This window comes from Ursus americanus, chromosome 23, assembly GCF_024610735.1.
Source record: "Ursus americanus isolate L20-20 chromosome 23, mUrsAme1.1.p, whole genome shotgun sequence".
Taxonomy (NCBI): domain Eukaryota; kingdom Metazoa; phylum Chordata; class Mammalia; order Carnivora; family Ursidae; genus Ursus; species Ursus americanus.
Window position 1 is genome coordinate 35,925,378 of NC_142149.1, and position 23,164 is coordinate 35,948,541.

Consider the following 23,164-nt stretch of genomic DNA (forward strand, 5'->3'; position numbering starts at 1 on the left):
GTCCCGGGGCCGGCGACCCACGGGCAGGCACTGCGGCAGCTGCACCACCTCGGGCCGGCTCCCGGCGAAGCGCCCAGAGGGGCGGCCCTGCGCACGGAGCCGGGGCACCCGCGAGCCCCCAGGCCCTTCCCGCTCCGCGGAGAGGCGGCGCAGAGCTGGAGCATCCGCGGGGTTCCGGGAGCCGCTGACTGCCTCTGACAGCCCGGCGCTCAGGGGCTCCCCACGCGCCCGCGCCCGGTGGCGGGAGAGGCGGCGAGATGGCGGCGCGTGTCGGCCTCCTGCTGCGCGCCCTGCCGCTGCTGCTGTGGGGCGGCCTGGACGCCCAGCTCTCCGAGCGCGGAGGCCAGGAGCTGCGCAGGGAGGCGGAGGTAAAGGATGCGTGCGGGGCGGAGAGGGGGCCGCGTGCTAGAAGACCCTCCAGAACTTCGCAGTCAGGCCACCCAGCCGTCTCATCTGAGCTGGCAATCTGCGTTACCCTCTCTCTGTCCGCACACAAAGAGCCTGGGGAGCATTCTTCCCGGTGCCAGAGCTGGGACCACACAGGCACGCGGATCTACATTGATTTTCCCGGACGGGGGTGGGGGGGAGGAGAGGGGAAGGAGGGAGCGACAAGATGAGGCAGGCGAGAAACAGCTGAGAGAGGTAGCCCCCGCACCCCAGTTTGGCACAGACCTACCGTCCCTCACCGCCTAGGCTACGGAGACTTGGCAGTTCATTCATCGGATGCCCCGAGCCTTCCCAGAGGCTGCGGAGCCCCCTAGATTAGTGAGGTGGAGAGGGTACCACTGACTGGCCCGGACACAGGAGACAGCACTGGCTGGCGCTGCCACTGACCAGTTTGAGCAAGGCAGCGTCCAAGCTCGGGACTAGTTTGTTTCTTTCTCTTTCTTTCTTTTTCTTTCTTTCTTTCTCTCTTTCTTTCTTTCTTTCTTTAAGATTTTATTTATTTGACAGAGAGAGACACAGCGAGAGAGGGAACAGAAGCAGGGGGAGTGGGAGAGGGAGAAGCAGGCTTCCCGCTGAGCAGGGAGCCTGTTGTGGGGCTCAATCCCAGGACTATGGGATCATGACCTGGGCCGAAGGCAGACGCTTAACGACAGAGCCACCCAGGCGCCCCACGAGACTAGTTTCTTAACCTGTAAAATGGGTAAGAGTATTAAAGTCTCAAGAACTGCTTCTAAGGAGCTTTGGAACAGTGCTTCAGGACTGAACTTGAGAAAGGGGGCAGAGAGGTGGAGGTGAACCTTAAACATTTCTCAGTTCATTTTCCTCCTCGGACCTCACCTGCTTGTTGTAGGTTGCACAAGGGGAGCTCTTTGGAGGCAGGGGTGGGGATCTACTTGGGATATCTATTTTCCAGACAAAGGTGATTGTAATAATATGTCGGTATCACTTCTTTCTTTCCCAAAGAAGCATCTCTGTGTTCTCATCTAGTCTCAAAATTAGCACTGGGGTCTTCACTGTTTTAAGGAGTTCTAAATTCCTGAGCCCAGTGCTCTGCCCTGAGACTCTTGCTCCCTAAGAGTTTCATTCCTGCTCTAAAACTGCCCGTAGAGAACTCAGTACCCTCCCATTCCCCTTCCCTGGAAGAGGCACACTGAATCTAAGAAACCTCCGGAATGAAGAAGCCCCCACTGACTGGCTCTTCTTTCCAGCAGCCAGCTCCTATTACTATTCTGGAATACTTGAAAATGACCCTATTTCAGCAATGGGGTCCACCCCGTCTCCTTCCAAGCACTGGTCTCTTGTTGTGCTCTCTGCTTTTGCACATTTGGGAATCACTCTGTTTCACTGAATTTAGAATCTTACAACATCAAGTGCACGGTCCTCATAGCCCCAGGAGAAGGCTTCCATCTACCAAGCCAAGTCCTATTAAGAGTCCCGCTCCACCTCCCCCCAAGTCCGGGTCCCAGTCAATCCTTGGCAGAAGAACAGAGACAATATCTCTGCCGCCCATGCCTGTGGTGGCCCCAGATGGAGAGAATTTTATCTTGGGGTGTGCTTGGGAAACATAATACCAAGCAGATTGAGTCTCTTGCAGTCTATTTAACATAATTGGGGGAAGGGGATTTTTACTTCCGAGAACAAGAAATATTTTTAAAGTATAAAAAAACTCTGGAAATGTGTATGTGTCTCTACATGCCTATGCATGTACAGATGTATGTATATATATGCAAATTGGGGTGGTTAGTATGTCTGTATGTGCTTCTGTATCTGGTCAATTGCATGAGCTTCAGTGTCAGACAGATGTGTGTGCAAACCTTAAGTGAATAATTTAATCTCTCTGAACCTCGGTTTTCTTCTCTGTACAATGGAGGTAAATAATGCCTATTTCATAAGACTGTTGTGTGTTTCATTGAGATAATATATGTAAAATGCTCAGCACAGTGCCTAGTACATAGAAAACAGTCTATGAAAGGAAGTTACTCTCAATATTCTTATTATTATTATCTTTATCATTATTTTAGAGAACAGAGCTTTATTTTTTTAAAAGATTTTATTTATTCATTTGACAGAGATAGAGACAGCCAGGGAGAGAAGGAACACAAGCAGGGGGAGTGGGAGAGGAAGAAGCAGGCTTCCAGTGGAGGAGCCTGATGTGGAGCTCGATCCCAGAATGCTGGGATCACGCCCTGAGCCAAAGGCTTAACGACTGAGCCACCCAGGCGCCCCTAGAGAACAGAGCTTTAGATGCAAGTCCTGGCTTGGTCAGGGCAACTGGGTGGCTCAGTTAAACGTCTGACTTCGGCTCAGGTCATGATCTCGTGGGATCGAGCCTGCTCAGTGGGGAGTCTGCTTGTCTCTCTGCACCTCTCCCCACTCATGCTCTCTCTCTCTCTCTCAAATAAATAAATAAAAATCTGTAAAAAAAAAAATAATAAAGTACTGGCTCAGTGACTAGCTCTCCTAGAACAATAACACAGGACAAAATATGTAAGGCAACTATTTTCAGCATTGGACAACAGGCAGCATAGAGCTATCATTCCTAAGAGATGGTGTTGCAGTTACTATGGCGACATTATAAATTACCCCAAAACTTAGTGAAGTAAAACAAACATGTTCATAGATACTGTGGGTCAGAATTTCAAACAGGGCACGTGAGAGCTTGTCTCTGCTCTACAATGTCCAGGGATGGAAACATCTGAAGGCTCTTTACTCACCTATCTGGCTGTCAGCTGGGGGCCACCGTTCTCTCCTGTGGACCTAGCCACATGGTTTCTCCAGGTGGGCTAGTTTGGGCCCAAATGTGGAGGTTCAGTCTCCAGGATGAGGATTCTGAGAGAGATGGGGCGAGAGCGAGGGCAAGCAGAAGTCATATCCTCTCTATGACTGAGACGTAGCATCACTTCTGTTGTCCCCCATTGGCTGGAGCAGTCCCAAGCTCCAGGTCGAGGGGAGGGAACACAGACCCCACAGTTGGTGGCAGCTGTGTTGAAGTCACTGTAAGAAGAGCATGGGAATGGGAGGTATTATTGTGGTCATTTGGGGAAATACAGCCATCCACAGAAGGGAACCACACAAAGTGAGCCCTGGCTCTTTGCTCAGGTCTAATTCCCTGATTGCGATGCAGAGAGCTAGACCCCAAGCAAAGCACAGCACTCCTGCTGAGCTCGTGGGCACAGTTCAGAGTTCAGGACAGAGAAGGAAAGAAATCATAAAAACAAGCTGTGTGATTTTAAGCCAGTCCCCTCACTGATGCAGGCGACAGTTTCCTCCTCTGTAAAGTAAGGGAGTCAAGCTTCTTAAATGACTCTCTTCACACGAACATTCTTTGGCTTCGGTGTGTTTGTCTGCCGGCACCTGTGTGTGTGCGTACATATCATCTGCCTGTGTGTCCGTGTCTGTCTGCATGTGTCTGTGTTCCCAGGTCTCTGTGTGTATCCCTGTGCCCTGTGTGCCTGCCTGTGTGTGTCCCTTGTATGCATACAAAATAATAAAGTTGAGGGTTTTCTTTGCTGGAGAGGAGACTGACCGCTTACAAAGCTGCATTATGAACAAGTTCATTGTTGCCCACTTGGGAAAGCTAGGGCTGCTCGCAACGCTAGTGAGTAGGAAGGGCCTCCGCTGCTGAGTTGCAAGATTGAGAGTTAATGAATGACATCATCACCTTGGCCCCCCTCCCATTCACAATCAGGCCCTATCCTGTGCTTGGGTGACATGGACTGTCCCAAGGGATCTACTTACTGTGCTTCCCCTGGACCTCCTTAAACACCCAGGTGGTACGTCCAGGACCTACCTTCCATTCGGTGTTCTCCGCAGAGCTGCCTAGCTGCTCCCAGTACGCCAGGACAACAAGAAGCCGGCCAGTTCGTCTCTTCAGGGAAACATTGCAGCTTCTGTGAAGTAACCACCCCCAGATGCAGTGTCTGTTTCTCATACCCCAGAGCCATTCATTTGACTTTTTGTGAGTCAGAAACCCAGAAGCCCGGGTGTGGAAGCCATTCCCAAGAGCTGAGCGCAGTGACTCACAGGTGCGGGGTGAATAGAAGTGCAGAAGAGGTTCTGGAGGGTCCCAGAGGACCATGAGCTGGTGGAAAAGCAGTTGTCAAACCAGTTTGAAAACCAAGGGATCTAGCAAAAGCTGGGGGGGGTGGGAGCAGGAACATAGTGGGGAGATGGGAGGACAACTAAATCCAGCCTTGGTTAGGGCATTATTTTGTGCCCTGAATGTAGCCCTGCAAGCGTAGTGAGGACCGTGGACTGTACTCCATACAGTACGACTATTTGGCATTAGAAAAAAGTACAAGAGGGGTCTGGTTGGAGACTGACCAGCTAATCTTTTCTGACTTCCTTAAGGACAAGAAATGAAAGGAGGGGGGATTACAGCAAGAGGTATCTAGGCTACACCCAGACAGAACTTTGTGAATAAGAGAGTAGGAACAGGGAAAGGAGGAGAAGATAAAGGGAGTCAGACAGAGGGAAGGGGAGCATCTGCCCCCAATAAAGGGAAAGGGTCCAAGCTGGTTCCACAGCCCTGGGGCCTTCATTAGATCCCAGGAGCCAGAGAGCAAAAGGAACATGCTTGAGTCTTGTGGAATACCTGTGGTTCGTCAGATGACCTGTTTGGGGTGTGATAGGAGATGTGATCCCAGCCTCTATTGAAAGCCAGAGTCTACCACCTAAGTAGCTTCTTTCCTCTGCTCTGGCCCTGTACCTGCTTGCAGAGGAGACAGAAAGAATCCAGCTAGAAACATCCCCAGTTTTACCTTTTTCTCAATTGAGAATTTTCTCCCCAGTAGCAAGAGCAAGCTGGCCCCCAGGCCTTCCGTTTTAAAGCCTCCAAGTCACTTGTTTGAATGTAAAAGAAGACATCCTGGGATAGGTGTCAGAGGATCTGAACTCCAGTGCTCGTTCTATTGCTCACTTGGGATCCTTTAGCAAAAGGCGCTGCCTGCTCCCCTGAGACTTACTTTCCTCATCTTTAACATGGGATTAGCAACACCTGTCCTGCCTATGTTCTTGCAAGGTGATTGTGAAGTTCGAAGGTGCAAAACTCTTGAAAGCTGTATACTAGTCAAGGACTCACTGTGTTCCCGATTACCAGAAAAATACTTCTCTCTTTTTTTTTAAAGATTTTATTTATTTATTCGACAGAGGGAGACAGCCAGCGAGAGAGGGAACGCAAGCAGGGGGAGCGGGAGAGGAAGAAGCAGGCTCATAGCTGAAGAGCCTGATGTGGGACTCGATCCCGTAACACCGGGATCACGCCCTGAGCCGAAGGCAAACGATTAACCGCTGTGCCACCCAGGCGCCCCAGAAAAATACTTTTCTATATAGAACACACTAAGGCAGAAGACCAACTATCAAGCCTTGCATCTTGACTTGGCTGATAGCGCTCAAGCTCTATTGAATGGCAAAGACAATCACATAGAGTCACTATGGAAAGATTAAAATCATAATGAACTGTAATGTGAGATGGAATAAGCCGTAGGTAAAGCAACATGGTTTCTGCATGTTATTGCCATTTTGCAATTTAAAAATTCTTGGTCTCAGGGTGCGTGGGTAGCTCAGTAGGTTATGCATCCGACTATTTCGGCTCGCGTCATGATCTCAGAGTGGTGAGATCGAGCCCCGTGTCGGGCTCCACGCTCAGCTCCTCGACGAGTCTGCTGGAGATTTTCTCTCTCAGTTTTGCTCCTGCAGTTCTTTGATATGGAGGGTGTGACAGCCACTCTGCAGACATAAGACTGAACGCTGCCCTTCCCAGACTCACCTAACCAAGTTCCTTTCCGGCAATAAAGCTCTGTGACTAGAGCGGGAAAACAGCGTTTTTAATGGGGCAACTGTCATAAAGCTTTCCCAGGGCATCTTACCTTCTCACTGGATTTTCACGACACTCCTGTGAGAAAGCTAAAGCATTCTCACCTGTATGTCACACTTTGAGGCACAGAGAGGTTAAGTAACTTTGCCATAGCTCACACAGCTAATCAGTTGCAGAGGCAAGGCCATGATAATAGATGAAGCTGGAGTACATTTTAGCTCTAATCCAACCCTCTCGTTTTACGGAAGAAGAAATAGAGGCCCAGGTGCGCCTCAGGGGCTCCGTCGGTTAAGCATCTGCCTTCAGCTCCACTCATGATCTCAGGGTTCTGGTATAGAGCCCCGCGTCAGGCTCCCTGCTCAATGGGGAGTCTGCTTCTCCTCTTTCTGCCCCTCCCCTCGCTCATGCTCACCCTCTCTCACAAATAAATAAGTAAAATCTTAAAGAAAGAAAGAAAGAAAGAAAGAAAGAAAGAAAGAAAGAAAGAAAGAAAGAAAGAAAGAAAGAGGCTCAGAGAGGCACTGAACTTGCCTAAGGACACACAGTTCTTGGTAGTACAGGAATAAAACTCAAGACACAGCCCAGGGCTCTTGCCCTGCCAGCCCAGTGACTCAGTGTTCTTGACTCAGGCCTCAATTTATATTGCTACACCTCATTGCTAGTCTTGCCCCGCTCAGAAATGGCCAGAATTCCCCCATTCCTCGGGCACTAAATGGGCTGGGCTCTACGTACCCTCCTATGGCAAGTCAGGACAGCCGTAGGACTAGAACCCCCAAGTTCTGGATCCACTCAGCTTTCTGGGTCCCAGGGAGAGCCATTTTCATTTTACTCACACACCACAGCCACACCCAGGACTTTTCAGAGGTGACTCCCCAGGGAAGTGGCTCCAGCCCTGACCAAGTGGGTGAGGCAGGTTGTCACAAGCTTTTAGGCCTGAGCAGGGTGAATCACAGAAGGGGCATGGTCCTCCAGCTTCCTCTCCACTCAGCTTAAGCCTTGGGTTCCACAGGAGAGAGAATGGGTAGAGAACAGGGCAAAGAGAAAACCTGGTGTTTAGAGAAGCCAGGACACGGCCTCCCCGCAGGGGGATGGGGGTGACCCCAGGTGGAACTCAAGGGATCCCTAAGAGAACACAGGACAAGCCCTAGGGAAGCTCCAGCCGGGAAGGGAAATGACTCCTCCAAGGTGTTAGTGGTCGAGCTGGAATGAGAACGGGAATGCCACCTCCTAGTCCTGTGTCTTTCTGGGATCCCTTTACCACGCTGTCACCTGCCCCCCACCCTTGCTCTTTCTCCCATGCAGACAGGGCACTTTGGTCACCTTTGCAGGGGAAAACTGAGGCTTGGCAAATGGGCTCACAGAAGAGGGTTAGGGACAGCTGCAGGGGCAGAGGGTGTCCCAACCGTGCCTCCTCCTTGCCCAGGGGTGTGGCTCTGCCTCCACTCAAAGGAACTTAAGAGCACTCAGCACCGAGGATATGAGGGGCCCCCTTCCTATATGTAATTTTAAAATGTTCATATTAAAAATATGAACGTTCGTATTAAGAATAAAATAAAGGTAAGGGAATCCTTAAGTTCTGATAATTGCCATTATAATACTTCAGTGCAGGGCACCTGAGTGGCTCAGTTGGTTAAGCGTCTGCCTTCAGCTCAGGTCATGATCCCGTGGTCCTGGGATGGAGCCCAGGGTCAGGATCCCTGCTCAGTGGGGAGTCTGCTTGTTCCTTTCTCTCTGCCTCTTACTCTCCCTCACCTTGCGCTCTCTCTCTCTCTAAAATATTCATTTATTTATTTATTCAAATAAAATCTTAAAAAAATACTTCAGTGCTTTTATGGAAATATAAAATGTCAAATGCTTAAAATTTATTTTTCTCATTCTTGGCTTGGTCTCGTGCTCACACTGCCTCCTGGGAACTCAGCTCTGCCTTGCAACCCACAGGGTGCTAGAGACCAGTCAGGAAGAGAGGCCCAGGATTTCCCCTCTGAGGGACCCCGAAAAAAAGCCTCCACCCTCATCCTGCCCTCCACTCCACCTTGTCTGCCAAAGTACCATGCACCGCAGCCCAGCCAGGAAACAGGAGACGCCGCTAGTCAATATCCCCTCCCTTCTGCTCTGTCCAAGCTTCATAGTTCCAGAACCAGAGCCAACTTTCTGATAAGGGCTGGGTGGGTTTGGGGGGAGGAGCACAGGGAGTGCCAGCCTGTTAGCCTGTGACCCGGTCTCTCCCAAGTCACTCAGCAAATCCGCTTCAAAGGGGACATTGATTTTCCAACTTCCTTTAGAAAGCTACTCTATCCATCCTCACCAAGGGAAGGGGAGGAGGCCAGGAAAGACAATCAGGCACTAGGCTGGGGCAGGGCAAGTCTAAGATAGAGCACCTGAACAGAGAACAGAGCTGTAACTGCCTTGCTCAGAGCAGTTCCCATCTTATAGACGGGTTGCGTTCCAAACGTCTGTTAATTTTTCTACTAAGGTAAATCAACTAGATCAACTGTTTATGCTAGATAGGCATTGCTTTACTTAATCCTTCTGAGAATCTGGACGCCTGGGTGGCTCAGTCAGTTAAGCGTCTGCCTTTGGCTCGGGTCATGATCCCAGGGTTCTGGGATGGAGTCCTGCATCAGGCTCCCCGCAGCAGGGAGCCTGCTTCTCCCTCTGCCTCTCCCCCTGCTTGTTCTCTCTCTGACAAATAAATAAATAAAATCTTTAAAAATAAATAAATAAAAATCCTTCTGAGAATCCCGTGGGGTTATTCTTGTTTTCACATTGTGGGTGAAGAAACAGAAGGCTCAGAGATGCTAAGTAATTTGTCCCTGGCCACCCAGAGTCAGGGCTGGGAACAGATTCTTGATTCCAAGCCCTGTGGCTATTCCATGATGCCACACTATTTTGGGCAATAAATGGTCTTCCAGATTAAGCCACTAGAACTCCTTTAATCCATTATGCATCCCAAAATAGTGCACATTTGGAAAGGGAAAAAAGAAAATAGTACTGAAATACGAATAAATTAGTGCGGAAAAATAACGAAATGGACTTGGGAAGTGCTCTGTTGTCTAGAATAAGGGTTCCTTATGGAAAGTGGCATTATTGAGAAAAGGATGTGGAGGTCGCTGAGGGAGGCTATTAACGGAATTCACAAAGCTGAGGCTGGCTACTTGCAAAGGCTTAGGCCCATCCTGGCTTTTAGTGTTTAGTTTTTGTTCTTGATTTGCACTTTTCCTCAAGACAGCAGCTGCAACTGGAGTTGATTCAAGAAATTCAGCAAAGAAAAGTGAGTAAGAGAACAAGGAAGACAGAAAATTATTTCCGTAGAGGTAACACAGCCAGGAGGGCTAAACATAGAGAGATGATGTGTGTCTGTATAAGAATTAAGCAGCCAAGGTGACATTTCTTTTATCCGTCGATGAGGCTTTCTCAGGGACAAGGGCAAGCAGGGAGCCAAGCGCATCGTCTCCCCGAAGGGTAGGGCTGGTGATCGGTAAGGAGGATGAGTCATGCCCTTCTTGCCACGTGGTCATCAGCTTTCAGGTGTGTGAGGGCAGGCGGTGGTGAAAAGGCATTTGGGCCGTGAGATGTTCTCCAGTTATACTAACTTCCTCAGGGGATCGCATCCAGGTCCACCGCCATCACATCATCCACATGCTGGAAGATTCTGGCTTCTTCCTTGAGCTCCGGGATCCTACAACTAATGTCACTTGTATCACAGTGTGTATCTTATTCGCATCCACCCCTGTCTGTTCCCCTCATGCAGTCTCTAGCTTCACCATCCAAGGCAAACATTGAGGAGCCATCCTGGAATTCCCTCTTTCTTTCAGTCCTTACAATTAACCCACTTGAATCAGGACTAAACGAAAACTCCCATTTCCTACCCTGGGTGACCGTCCTGCCTCTCTCCCTGTGACTTCATCGCATGTCCTGCTTCTTCGCACTCACTGTGCTAGCCTTCCTTCTGCTCCTTAGACACGTGGCCATCATTCCTAGCTCAGGGCTCTGCGTTCGATGCTCCCCTGCCTGGAGCACCCTTTTCCACCTCACTGCCTGGCCAGCTACTTCTCATTCTTCCCGACTCACATCAAATATCAGCTCTTCAGAGGGTCCTTCCCTGACCTCCCTGATGGAAAGTTTCTCATTAACTCATTCTCAGTCACATCACCCAGTTTCTGTTCTTTACAGCACCCAAACTGCCTCCTTCACTTGTTATCTGTGTTTCTATTGCCTGTCTCTATCCGCAAGGCTTGTTCGTCATTGCACCTGACAGTGTAACTAGTACATTGTAAGAATTAACAAACGAGTGAATGAAGAGACGAAGTTGCACGTTTCTAATTCAAAAATTACTATATTTTTTAAAGACTTATTTATTTAGTTATTTAAATAATCTCTACACCTGACGTGGACCTCACACTCACGACCCTGAGATCAAGAGCCATGTGCTCCTCCAACTGAGCCAGCCAGGTGCCCCCCAGAACTACTTTTAACACTATTTTTTTAAAGATTTTATTTACTTATCTGAGACAGAGAGAGAGCGAGCACGAGTGGGGCAGGAGCAGAGCGAGAGGAAGAAACAGACTCCCCGCTGAGCAGGGAACCTGAAGGGGGCTCCATCCCTGGACCCTGAGATCATGACCTGAGCTGAAGGCAGACGCTTAACCAACTGAGCCACCCAGGCGTTCCCCCCCCCCAAAAAAAACTATGTTTCTAAGGAGCCAAGTTTTTATACAAACCAGAGAGTTGAGGGCAAGTGCAGTTGTTGTTCATAAGGCCTTAAATATATCTGTATTGGGGGGAGGTGAATTGTTTAGGAAGAAGCCAGATCAGAGAGAGAATTAATTCCCGGGCCAGGCATGGCAGAGCCTGCAGGCGAGCAGTCCCACTTCTGATCAATACAGGGCAGCTCCCTAGACAGTGAGATGTTTCGGGAGCAGAGCTGAGGCGTATGAACAGTGCACATTTACATTTGTAAAAGCTGCTCTGTATGGAGCCCCTCCGAGGTGACAGGCACTGTGTTAAGTGCTTTGTAGTCACTATTATCAAGCCTCACCAAAAAACCCCTGTAAGTTATATACTATTTCTAAGCCCCTTTTACAGATAAGAAACCTGGGGTTTAGAGAAAGAGCTTGCTAACTGGGATTTAAACCCAGGCCGGCGTGATTCCAGAGCCCCCAACTCTTCTTGTCCAGCATGCCCTGCTCCATCCCTGACCGTGCCATCAAGTATTCTGGGTAGGGACTCCTCGGCCAGTTTGAGAATTAAGGAACCTAAGGTTTAGAAGTAGTGAGTGACTGGCCAAAGACCATCAAGTTAGTCAGTGGTGGCCCGGCACAGAGTCTATGTCCTTCTGGCTTTGGTCCCAGGTCTCCTTCTCCTATAGCTCAGGGACCTCATAGGGACAAGGGTGAGACAGGGCATGATGCATGTGCCACGGACCCTCGGAGACCAAGGGAGGGGAAAGGATGCCACACCGTGGGAAAGCTGACACTCCTCTCTCCCCCAGGCATTCCTGGAGAAGTATGGATATCTCAATGAACAAGCCCCCAAAGACCTCACTGCGGCAAGATTCAGCAATGCCATCAGGTATGTGGGGGACTTGGGGGTGCTAGAGGGCAAAGCTTGGGTTGCCTCCTCCCTCCTCCTGGAAGGCTGGCCTCCCACCTGTGTCCAAGGGACATGCTCCATTGCTCCCTCCCCCTACCACTGCTGCCGCCAGCCTCCTGCTGTCTCCAGGGAAGCTCCTTGCCCTTGCCACCACCACCCACCCTCCTGCTGTGGTCCTTTATCTCAATTCCTCCTGACAGGGAGTTCCAGTGGGTATCTCAACTGCCCATCAGCGGCATGCTAGACCCCGCGACCCTGCGCCAGATGACGCGGCCCCGCTGTGGGGTGGCTGACACAGACAGTCAGGCGGCCTGGACCGAGAGGGTCAGTGCCCTGTTTGCTGGACGCCGAGCCAAAATGAGGCGTAAGAAACGCTTTGCAAAGCAAGGTGAGCCCTGTTGAAATCTAGCTAAGCTGGGATTCCCGATACCTGAAGCCCCGTGGCCAGAGGAAAAACCAGGCCAGCCTTGGTTTTGTCAGTTGCCTCTTCCCTAGGGTGGGAGAGGGGCGAGCAGTGGGTGAACAGGACCCCTCACGTGGAGGGCTGTGTTTGTGAACACAGAATCAGAATTACACCTACATGGGTGGATTTTCGTTATGCCGATGTGTTCCAGAGCAACCCCGTCAAGCCCACCTAATTCCTTGATCAGTTTGTTAGGCAGGGCAGTTAAACTGTTGCCAACGTTTTGCTTTATGTTTTCCCAAAGTCGTTTTCATCGGAATCGATTCTTTTTTCGTAAGACTTATTCAACAAAGATGTGATTTACCGATCAGTTTCAGTTTGTCTATAGCACGCTTTTAACAGCCTTATTGGAGTAGAATGCACATGCTGTAACACTGACCCGTTGGAAGTGTAGTACTCAGTGGTTTTTGGTATGTTCGCAGAATTGCGAGGCCATCACCATAATCTAATTCCAGGATGTGTTCATCACCTCCCAAAGAAACCCCATGCTCCTTAGCGGTCATTCCCCGCCCCCCCTCCTCCTCCTCCCTGCCCCTCCCCCCAGCCCCTGACAACCACCCATCTGCTTTCTGTTTCTATGGATTTGCCTATTCTGGACGTTTCATCACTGCTCATTTTATACATCACAATTTCTGCTGTCCTGATTCTCCTTCTGCAGTTTTGGTTTTATCTTTCCTTCTCCTCCTCTTCCTCCTTTTTTGTCCAGATCCAATCTTCCAGGACCAAATGTTACAGACCTAAGATTTCTGAAAATTGATTCTTCCGTCAATTCTTCATCAATAACGAGTTTTACTGTGTGTACTTTTAACATCTTTGTACTAAGTCTAATTTTCTCTGACCGATTTTTGCAGTTCCTAGGATTTCTAACACGATGGGCTTGTTGAGTCAGGTTCTCACCTGTAATTAGGTTTAACTGCGAGCCCTTTGGGCCGTTACCTCTTTTAATTTTGCATTAACTACTTGCAGCGACAATATCCATTGTGAACAGAACACAAGGTTCATAGGTCATTTTTGTTTCTGCGCTAATCCATAAGGAAGTTGTGGGCGGTTCTGCCCAGCTATCGGAGGATGGCAGTGATGGGTCCGGACCTTAGGGTGGCAAGTCCTCGGTGCCAACATATTCTTCCTCCCACTGTGTTCCTGGACCGCAGAGGTGGAACAGAGGCGCAGCATGAGCTGGGACAGCATTCCTGAAGCTGGGGCTCTGGGTTCAGCCGACGTAAGCCCTTTCCAGTTGCAAAGTAGAGATGGGCCCTGATCACCAAGGGGAAGGGGCTTGCCGTGGAAGGTGGGGCAGCCCCAGACACGGTCTCAGCAGTGGCATTTCCAGATTATCGGTGGTGTCCCAGAGAATTGAGATGATGTCTCCCGGGCATCCAGGGCACAACCTGCCCTCCAGAGATCCCTCCTTCCGGCAGCATCTTCTCATGCCTTATCCAGGGAGTAGCTGATGGAACCCATTTGGCGCTGTTCAATCTGGAGCATCAAGTTGGAACAGAGATTCAAGCTAAGGCATCTCCCAGACAGGTAGCCTTGCCCTACCAGCCTAGCCCCACGTCACTGTCTGACACTGGCCCCCGGTGCAGACAGCAGTGGCTCAGGTTAGATGGAGACTCTCTCTCTTGTTCATAACCTAAACCACAGTACCTTGACTTCCTTTACTCCCTGGGTGAGAAGACCTTCCCTAGAAAGGAGCTGTGTGCTTGGCAGGCACTTGAACACTTCCTACGCCTTCCTTTGGAAAAGGTATTATTTAACGGTTGGCCCTTCCTGAGCATTGATGATGTGCCAAGTGTGGTTCTAAATGGGCGAAGTCATATAATCCCATAACAACCCTCGGAGATAGGGACCATCATTATCCTCATTTTACAGAGAGGCAAACTAAGGGACAAAGAGCTTAGGAAACTCCCCCAGGGCCACATAGCCAGAGTGTGGACAAGCCTTCTTGTCACTGGGAGGACAAAGTGAGATTCCACATGTGAAAAGTCCCAGAACACGGGTGGGTGCTTTAAAAATGATATGGATTTCTAGGCCAGTGACTGTCTACTCTGTGGGCAAATGCTATACTAATGAAGTCGGGTTCCAGGGTAAGGTTGCCAGATAAAATATAAGACGTCCAGTTAAATCTGAATGTTGGATGAAAAACAAATCATTGTTTTGTGCTCACTTTTATACAAAAAAAAAATTGTTATTTATCTGACATTCAAATTTAACCAAGTGTTCCATGTTTTTATTTGCTAAATCTGGCAACCTCATTCCAAGTGTCTGGTCCCCTCTGTGCCTGCGGGGGAGATTTTCAATCCTCCTCGGTCCCCCACGGAGCTGTGGGGGGTGGCGGGTAGCGGGTCCAGGGGTGAATCGCGGGTGGAAAATGACGGAGAAGGGAATAGGCATTTACTGAGCACCCACCACAGGCCCAACAGCTATACGTTGCTAGTTCATTTGCCGTCTCATTTTTACCACAAGTTAAGTCTTACCAACCACACTTTGCAAATAAGGAAACGAAGGTTTGGAGAGATTCCATAATTTGCTATGTAAGGTTGCGAGTAGAAGTGCTGGGATTCCAACCAGACTTCTTTCCACTGTATCCGTTGCCTGTTGGGAGTCAGGACTCCACGGTCCTCCCCAAGCAAGGTGTCTAGATCTCCAGTCCTCCTCATGTCCTTTTCCTTCTCTCTTCCCTTTTGGATTTTGGGGCAAGGACAAGGGGGGGGGGTACACTGCCAGGTGCTTCTGTGGCCTAGAGGTCATAGCAGAATCCAGCCTTGCCTGGGCCAGCCTTGCCTGGGCCAGCCTTGCCTGCGGTGGCCGGCCTGTTCTAAGGACCTCCATCTGGAAGGGATGGAGAGAGGGCTCAGGCTGCTGGTGGGGGTAGGTGATGGGTGGAGGCAGGGTCCTCCTTCTTGACAGGCACACCAACGACCTCTCCCAAGGAAAATTTACCATTTCTCTCAGTCCTGTACCTATTTGTCCTCCCTGTCCTTCCCCAAAGACACACAAACACCCGTGTGCACGCACACACACATTCACAGAGGATTTTTATCCTGCAAGCTGTCACCTTCCCTAGCTAGAGTGAGAGAATTGCCTACCCTCTCCCTTTCTTGCCCGTTGAGTGAAGCCTCCCTCTAATGCAAAGAGGCAGAAGGAGCTGCCTCAAATTTCTAGCTGCTTGAAGCCAGGCGGGGAGGGTCTGGGGGTCAGTCAGCCCCAGCAGGGTGTGGAAGTGCCCAGCGCCAGCCAGTCCAGAGCCCTCCGAGTCACCTCTGGACCCCAGGCCTTCCCTCCGCCTTCCTTGTCTCCCTCCCTTCCTAAGAATCCTTCCCTCTTCCCTCCCTGAGGGTTGGTCACTGGCTGGGAGGGGTTGGGTGGCTGCCAGGCCAAACAGGCCTGGGAAGGCAGCATTGCCTTGAATGGAGCTTGGCTCAGGGTGGGAGAAAAGACATTCCCCTCCCCCACTTCCATGGGGGATAGGGGAGGGAAAGGGCAGTCTGCTCTCTACCACCCTCCCTTCCATCTGGAGAATTTCAGCTCATGCAGAGCCCCTGCATTGACCCAAAGGAGCCATGTTCAGGCAAATTTATAAACCTTGAGTCTTAGTAAATATGCCTGCTTACCTGTGTGGTGTAGTAGAAAAGTACACTGGATAATATGTCAAGGCCTGGGCTCAGGGCTTAGCTCGGCTACTCACTCATTCTCTGATCCTGGGCAGGTCTCTTCCCCCAGGTCTCAATTTCCCCAGAACAGAGCAGAGAGTTTGGATAAGGAGATGGCCAACCTTCCATGACTTCAGCCCTCCTCCCTGGTTCAGGCAAGGACTTCCCTGAGACAAAAGGGCAGGATGTCTGAAACTTCGGTTGTACCTCCAAGGACAGAGAGGGCTGTGCCCACTGGCCTGGCCTGCCCACTTGTCACCCATCCCTCGGGAATTCTGGTCCATTTGGGAAACTGAGTCCCAAAGATCACATGATACCTATGCACTCCCTGGGCCCACGAGACCTGCCTCTGAGCGGTGAGCCTTCCAGCCGGGGTCACAGTCTCAGCCCCTGAGCTTGCAAGGCTCAGAAATAGCCCATGAAAAACTCGGGATCTGGACCTTCTAAGCACCCTGGCCCTGGGTGTGTGGTGAGCTGCAGGGCGACTCAGTTGACCTGAGGCTTGGGCAAGAGGCCAGAGTCTTAGGTCCAAGGGAGGAATTGCAGTTCTGGGCAAAGGAATAGAAACTCGTAACTAAGTGGAGATGGAAAAATTTCTCTCCGTCTCAGTGAGTGACAAAACACACCCTTTGTTCTTATTTGTTTTCACCTCGGAGCTCTCCAGAGTCCCTGAGGAAGTGAGGGGGAGGGCCAGGGGTCAGGAAAAGACCTCTAATAAACGGGTCTTGGTAGCTTGTCGGCAGCAGGCCTGCGGCATGGAACGGGAGGGGCAGGCGGGTGTGAGGGGTGGAGAGGAGGAAGGGGTGAGAGGGGTCGCAGCTGTGGGCCCAGTGGCCCCATCTCTCCTCCACCCCTTGACACAGTAGGCAGAGGTAGGGATTTGCTGCCAGCAAGAGATGCAGAGCGGTTTTCAGCCTCAGCCCAGGCTGTGGGGAAGAAGTCCCAGACCAGAGAGTCCTTCAGGTTGGGGGCTTTTCCTGGGCAGAGGTCACATCTCTCCCAGGGACCTCCCCAGACCAAGCCACTAGACTGGGGTCACTCCAGGACAAGGGTAGTCCTGTCAGCTCGAGAGCAGTGTCTCCCCAGCCAGATGGGCTCTTCCCAGGACAAGGGCTGGGTCTTTCCCCTTCAAATCCGGGACTCCCCGGAGGAGGGCCTATCTCCGCATCATACGGGTCCTTGGGGACCAGCCCCAGGTCCTGCAGGTCAGTATGACTGACGCGGCCTTTCCGGCTGGCAGGCAGCAAGTGGTATAAGCAGCACCTCTCCTACCGCCTGGTGAACTGGCCACAGCACCTACCAGAGCCGGCAGTTCGTGGGGCCGTGCGTGCCGCCTTCCAACTGTGGAGCAATGTCTCGGCGCTGGAATTCTGGGAGGCCCCAGCCACAGTCCCTGCTGACATCCGCCTCACCTTCTTCCAAGGGGACCACAACGACGGGCTGGGCAACGCCTTTGATGGCCCAGGTGCTGACACAGAGGCTCTCTCTCAGGTGGCAGGAGGGGAACCCAACTGGGAGAGGCAGTCTGGGGAGGGCAATGGGGCCTTTGCTCTCCCTTTGGCCTTGGCCAAACTGGATCCCCCTTCCAAGAACACTCAGTCTCCTCCTCTGTAGAATGAGAACAACGGTTTCTGCCCGATTACATGCCACATGGCTGAAGGGAGGGCCAGATGAAGTTCTGCATGGAAAGTGCTTTGCAAATTCCAGAGAATTTTCTGGGAAATGCTTCTGAGGTCCCTGCCATCCATCCTCTGCCTCTAGACAGGCCTGTGCCTCTCCTGTTCTCCAAGAGCGGATGTTCTCCTGACCGCCACCCTAAAAACATCCAGAGGCCACCACTACCCCTCTCCTACCCTCCCCACACCCACTACCACAGTCACTGCCACAGGGCAAGAGGCATTCTATCCCCTACCTGCCACAGAAGTGCTTCGCATTCCCACATCCCAGACGGGTCTCCTGTTTGCCCCCAACCTATAGGCTTATGGCAGCAATTTCAATTGCTCTCCTCCCATTCTGACCAACACTGGCCTTTAGAACCTGGCTGCAGGCTACTTTCGCATGGCTCCCACCCCACCCCACCCCTGCCCTAATGAGGGAAAGAGCCCTGATTGGACGCCTTCACGGTGGGGACCCGAGCCCTTGCATGGCCTGGGAATTTGGGCCCTCAATGCCCTTGCGCTCCTCTGCTTTGCATCAAGCCCACTCTGAGCAAAGCCCACGTCCAGGCCCTGTTGCTGGGACCCAGGGTAGGTCTGGGAGAAATCTAAGCTTTTCAAGAATTCACATGTAACACATATGTGTTTTTGCATGTAACTCACTTCACCCCTGCTATCTACTTGAGATTTTTGTGCCCATACCCCCCCTGGAGTCCGGCGGCTAAGGCAGCACCGGACTGGGAGAAAGCTCTCTCATTCGGGGCAGGTGTTTGTCTTTTTGAGTTTAGGTGTTCTCTCTCTGAAACCTGCCATCTGTCTCCCAGGATTAGTGTGAGAAGTGAACGTTAAGGGCCGACATTGCTCGGACAGCTCGAGGCATATTCGAAAGAGAAGGCATGTATTTCTCCTACACATGGCCCACGCTTCACACCCCAGGTGGCTCTCCTTTAACGGCAGTGTATCCCCATTGGCCTGGGCTCCAAGAAGGCAATGCTGGAAGCGCCTTCAGTAGGCTTCTAGGCCAACATTATCACCCAGCCGTTTGCTGACCCCTGCCCCTGCAGAAAGTGAATCATAAAGCGTGGGGTCCTTGGAACTGCATTAACCGATAAGCTCCCTCTGGGGCATGCCACAAGCTCGAACGTCATTAATCCAGTTCATTCCCTCTTCTCACTCCTACTACAGGAGGTAGAGACCCACAAAGGCAGAGGAAGGCTAGAACGCAAAAATAGATGTCTCTTTTTATTAAAGAGACTATACATACCCCAAAACACACCCAGCACCCAGATCAAGAATCAGCATTACCAACATCCAGAAGGTCCCATGGTGCCCACCTCTGGGGTAACCACTATACCTATTCCTAGATCTTTGTGAAAATAATTCCTATGCAGGTTTCATTATGGGCTAGGCACTAAATATTAATTGTAACCCATTTATATACACGCACCCCTCTGTAATCCCCAGAGCAACCCCGTGGGGAAGAAGCAGCTCATTGTCATCATTCCCATTTCAGATCAGAGGGGGGGCGCTACTTGCCCAAGGTCACACAGCTAATAGCAAAACCGGGATTGAAACCCCGGCAGTTAGGCATGCTGTATGGACACCACGCTGCCTCTTAAGCGTCCACACCCCACAGCCTAGTCTTCAGATCAGCGCTCCCCCCTTCAGCCTCCGCCAGAAGTCATTAGGAGGGACACTGTGCCGCAGAAAACAACCACACCCAGCCCTGGGGCTGCGCGCTGTAAGGTGGGGACGCGGGGACGGACGTGGCGGGCGGTGGCTCCCCCTGACCCTCCGCGCCGCCTGCAGGGGGCGCCCTGGCGCACGCCTTCCTGCCCCGTCGGGGCGAAGCGCACTTCGACCGCGACGAGCGCTGGACGCTGAGCCGCCGCCGCGGGCGCAACCTGTTCGTGGTGCTGGCGCACGAGATCGGCCACACGCTCGGCCTGCCGCACTCGCCGGCGCCGCGCGCGCTCATGGCGCCCTACTACAAGAGGCTGGGCCGCGACGCGCTGCTCAGCTGGGACGACGTGCTGGCAGTGCAGGGCCTGTATGGTGAGCCCCGCCCCCCGGCCCGCTGTCACATCCCGAAGAGCCCCCCCCCCCCCCCCCCCCCCGGTGCCTGGCCTCTCCATCCCACCCAGGTCCCGCGCACCGCCCTCGCTAGCGCTCCGGTTCCTCAGGGCTGCCCAGCCCTGGCCTGGGCAGTTCCTCTCCCCTCGCTGCCCCAGCCCCAAGCCCTCTTCCCCCGTCCCAGCCCTCGTTCCTGCTCCGCTGGCTGTCCCCCAGCCTTCCCCCTCGCTGACGCTGGCGCCCGCTTCCCTCCAAGCCTGGGCCTCTGCCTGGAGGTAGACGCAGCCGAGGTCTCCCCCCACACCCCCAGAATGAACCGGCCAGTGAGACCGCCCAGCCAGCCACGGCTGGCTCCCTCAGAGGGCCCGGGGCGTAGGCAGGGCCAGAGCCCTGGGTTCAAGTCACTGTGCCATTCCTGCTAAGCAGTTGCTCTTGGGCAAAGCATTTCCCCGGTGAGAGCTCTCAGTTTTACCTTCTGAGAAAGGGGATAATCACTGAGGCCCTGCTTACCTCGCAGGGCTGTTGCACTAGTGGGTGTGAACTTCTCTGTAGCCTAAGAAACCGACGCGAACAGCTGCTATTTCATGAGTGTATACTATCGGCCAGGCACTTAACACGCTCACGAGGTATCTTTTTGTCCACAGATGCGAGAACAGGGCTCAGAGAGGTTAGATAACTTGTCCAAGGTCACACAGCTCAAGAACTGTAGACCAGGATGCAGGAGCTGGTGCCAAATTCTAAGCTTGTTGGACTCTGCCTCACTATCATAAGTCAAGTATAGTGATGTAATTATTATGATTGCTGTAACCATCGCAGCCCGGGCCCCTGAACTCTGCCCTCGTGCCATCTGTGTTGCCCAGGACTCAGGGAAGGGAAGCTTCTGCTCTTAGTGCCCAACTCTTGTGTGGTCCCCCACTCCAGTTTTAGCTTAGTAGGGTCCTCTTTCCCAGACTGTTCGGTAGGAGAGAGGACTTTTAAATGTAGTGCTATGGTTAATAATACCAACCACCAAGGACAACTCTTAGCCTCCTACCCTGCACTGTCCTTCCCTGCCTCTCATACCAGACCATGACAGAGGAACCAGAAGGGAGGTCTTGCGCCCTCTACACATGCCACAATCAGTGTGTGTTCTCTCCCTCTTCTCTCCTTCCCCATAAAGGGAAGCCCCAGGGGGGCTCTGTGGCCATCCAGCTCCCAGGAAAGCTGTTCACTGACTTTGAGGCCTGGGACCCCCGCAGACCACAGGGAAGGCGTCCTGAAATCCAGGGTCCTAAATATTGCCACTCTTCCTTCGATGCCATCACTGTAGGTAAGACAGTCCCACCTGTACCTCACTTCCTTTTTCCTTCCTCCTGCACATCTCCAGGGCTCTCCAGAGCTGGAATATGAGGTGGGGTTATGAATAACAAAATCCAGAAATACCAAGCCACAAGCATTCTGCAGGGGTAGCAAGCCCACGCCAAGCAAAATACTGCTCCCTCCTGCACGCCTTCCCTTTGCCCCAGCTGTGCACGCTACATCCTCTCTCCTCCGTCTGGGAAGCTGGTTCTAGGAAAGCATCTTCCCTGGAAGGAGGGCGAGAGACTGATGGTCACTCCCAAACTCTCTTGTCTCCGGACAGATGGGCAACAGCGACTGTACATTTTCCAAGGAAGCCAGTTCTGGGAGGTGGCGGCGGATGGTAATGTCTCAGAGCCACGCCCACTACAGGCAAGATGGGCCGGGCTGCCCCCCCACATTGAGGCTGCTGCAGTGTCATTGGACAGTGGGGACTTCTACTTCTTCAAAGGTACCAGCCCTGGGGTAGATGAGAAAATTGAGGCCTAGAAGGGAGGTGTTCTCTTCAAGGTCAAAAGTGGGGAGGAGTCTCAATTCCACTCTGAACCTGTGGCCCCAGGGAATGCTACCAGGAGGTTCCTTCAGTGAAGGATTGTGGGGCATGGGCGTTAAGGTTGTCCCACAGAGGGAGGGTGGGAGAGCTGCAGAGAAGCTGCAGGAAGCAGAGGATCACTCCTGAGCTCTGCAGTCCAGCGGAAAAGTCCTACTTCCTTGGAATCCTGGCTGTGTGAGGTTGGGCCTGTCACTTGGACTTGAATTTCTCGAATGGGGAAAATAATCCCTCAGGTGTGTTGGGGAAGGAGGGTTAAAACAACATGTCCTGAGGAGCGTGCAGTGTATTGAGTAAACAGTTCTCTTCATTCATCCAACAAATATTGAGTGCCTTGTATGCATTAGACACGGCTGGAGGCGTTGGGATACAGTAGTGAATAAAACAAAAATCCTTGCCCTCATAGAACTATGTAGAAATGGTGGTGACAGGCCTTCTCTGTGGTCCACTGACCATTCAGGGAGGGGGCCTGCTTCCCACCCACCCCCCCACAGGCTCCTGTGGCTGTCTGCCCTCTGCTGACACCTGCTGGAACCCTAGGCCACAACAGTCCCTCCTTACTGGGTATAACGAATTATTAGTACTGTGTGATCCATTTTGACAATCACAAATACTAACCACCTTGGGCTCCAACATGAGGGGGAGCAGGAGTCTGGGGGGACAGAGAGGAGGTGGAGGACCAAAGGGTGAGAGCCACCAGCTCACCCTGGCTGTCCCGGTGCCCTACAGGGAGCCGATGCTGGAGGTTCCGGGGCTCCAAGCCAGTGTGGGGTTCACCACAGCTGTGCCGGGCAGGGGGCCTGCCCCGCCACCCCGATGCGGCCCTCTTCTTCCCTCCTCTGGGCCGACTCATCCTCTTCAAGGGTGCCCGCTACTACGTGCTGGCCCGAGACGGACTGCAGGTGGAGCCCTACTACCCCCGAGGCCTGCAGGACTGGGGCGGTGTCCCCGAGGAGGTCAGCGGCGCCCTGCCACGGCCAGACGGCTCCATCATCTTCTTCAGAGATGACCGCTACTGGCGCCTTGACCAAGCCAAACTGCGGGCGACCGCCTCAGGCCGCTGGGCCGCAGAGCTGCCCTGGATGGGCTGCTGGCACGCCAACTCAGGGGGCGCCCTGTTCTGAAGACACTCCACCCCTTAGTGAACTGTTGGTGCCCTCATGACCAACGTGTGTCCCCTGCCCCAGGAGCAGGACCTGTTTTGGAAGCCTCCGAGCCTCCCCGCCGAAGACCAGGCAGGAAAGTTTGTGTTTGTTCCCTGCAGAATGGCTTTGTGCTCTTAAGACATCTTTGTGCGACCAATCCAAGGAGAAGCCAAAAGGGGTCTCAAACCCCACAGCCCTTCCCCGAAGAACTCTCCTCCCTAAGCCTTGGGGATTTTGTTTCTTCTGATAAAGGTGCACTTTCTGTCCATGACGCAACAGCACTGGGCGGCCAGGGAGGAGGCAAAACTCAATGGAGAGGTTGGGACCACTTTGAAAGACTGTCTCCTATCCCTCAGGACCTCCTGGCTCAGTTTTCGGAGAATTGTGTCGTTTTTTGTTTTTTTTTTTTTTTTTTTTAAGATTTTATTCACTT

At 52.2% G+C, this 23,164-nt stretch overlaps 1 protein-coding gene across 3 annotated transcripts; it reads left to right on the plus strand.

The window, feature by feature from the left end:
• MMP28 (matrix metallopeptidase 28) lies at window positions 1-23,113 on the plus strand. 3 transcript variants are annotated; one of them, XM_045773513.2, is made up of 9 exons: window positions 1-368; window positions 4,218-4,472; window positions 11,754-11,833; window positions 12,055-12,242; window positions 17,211-17,435; window positions 19,435-19,680; window positions 20,858-21,007; window positions 21,320-21,487; window positions 22,316-23,113. In XM_045773513.2, the coding sequence occupies exons 4-9, from the start codon at window positions 12,092-12,094 to the stop codon at window positions 22,708-22,710; spliced, it is 1,335 nt and encodes a 444-aa protein (XP_045629469.2). In that variant the 5' UTR covers window positions 1-368; window positions 4,218-4,472; window positions 11,754-11,833; window positions 12,055-12,091; the 3' UTR covers window positions 22,711-23,113. The 3 variants fall into 3 exon arrangements, with proteins under 3 accessions (XP_045629469.2, XP_045629468.2, XP_087710732.1); XM_045773512.2 differs by lacking the exon at window positions 4,218-4,472; XM_087854606.1 differs by lacking the exons at window positions 4,218-4,472; window positions 20,858-21,007.
• Window positions 23,114-23,164: the final 51 nt, after the last annotated feature.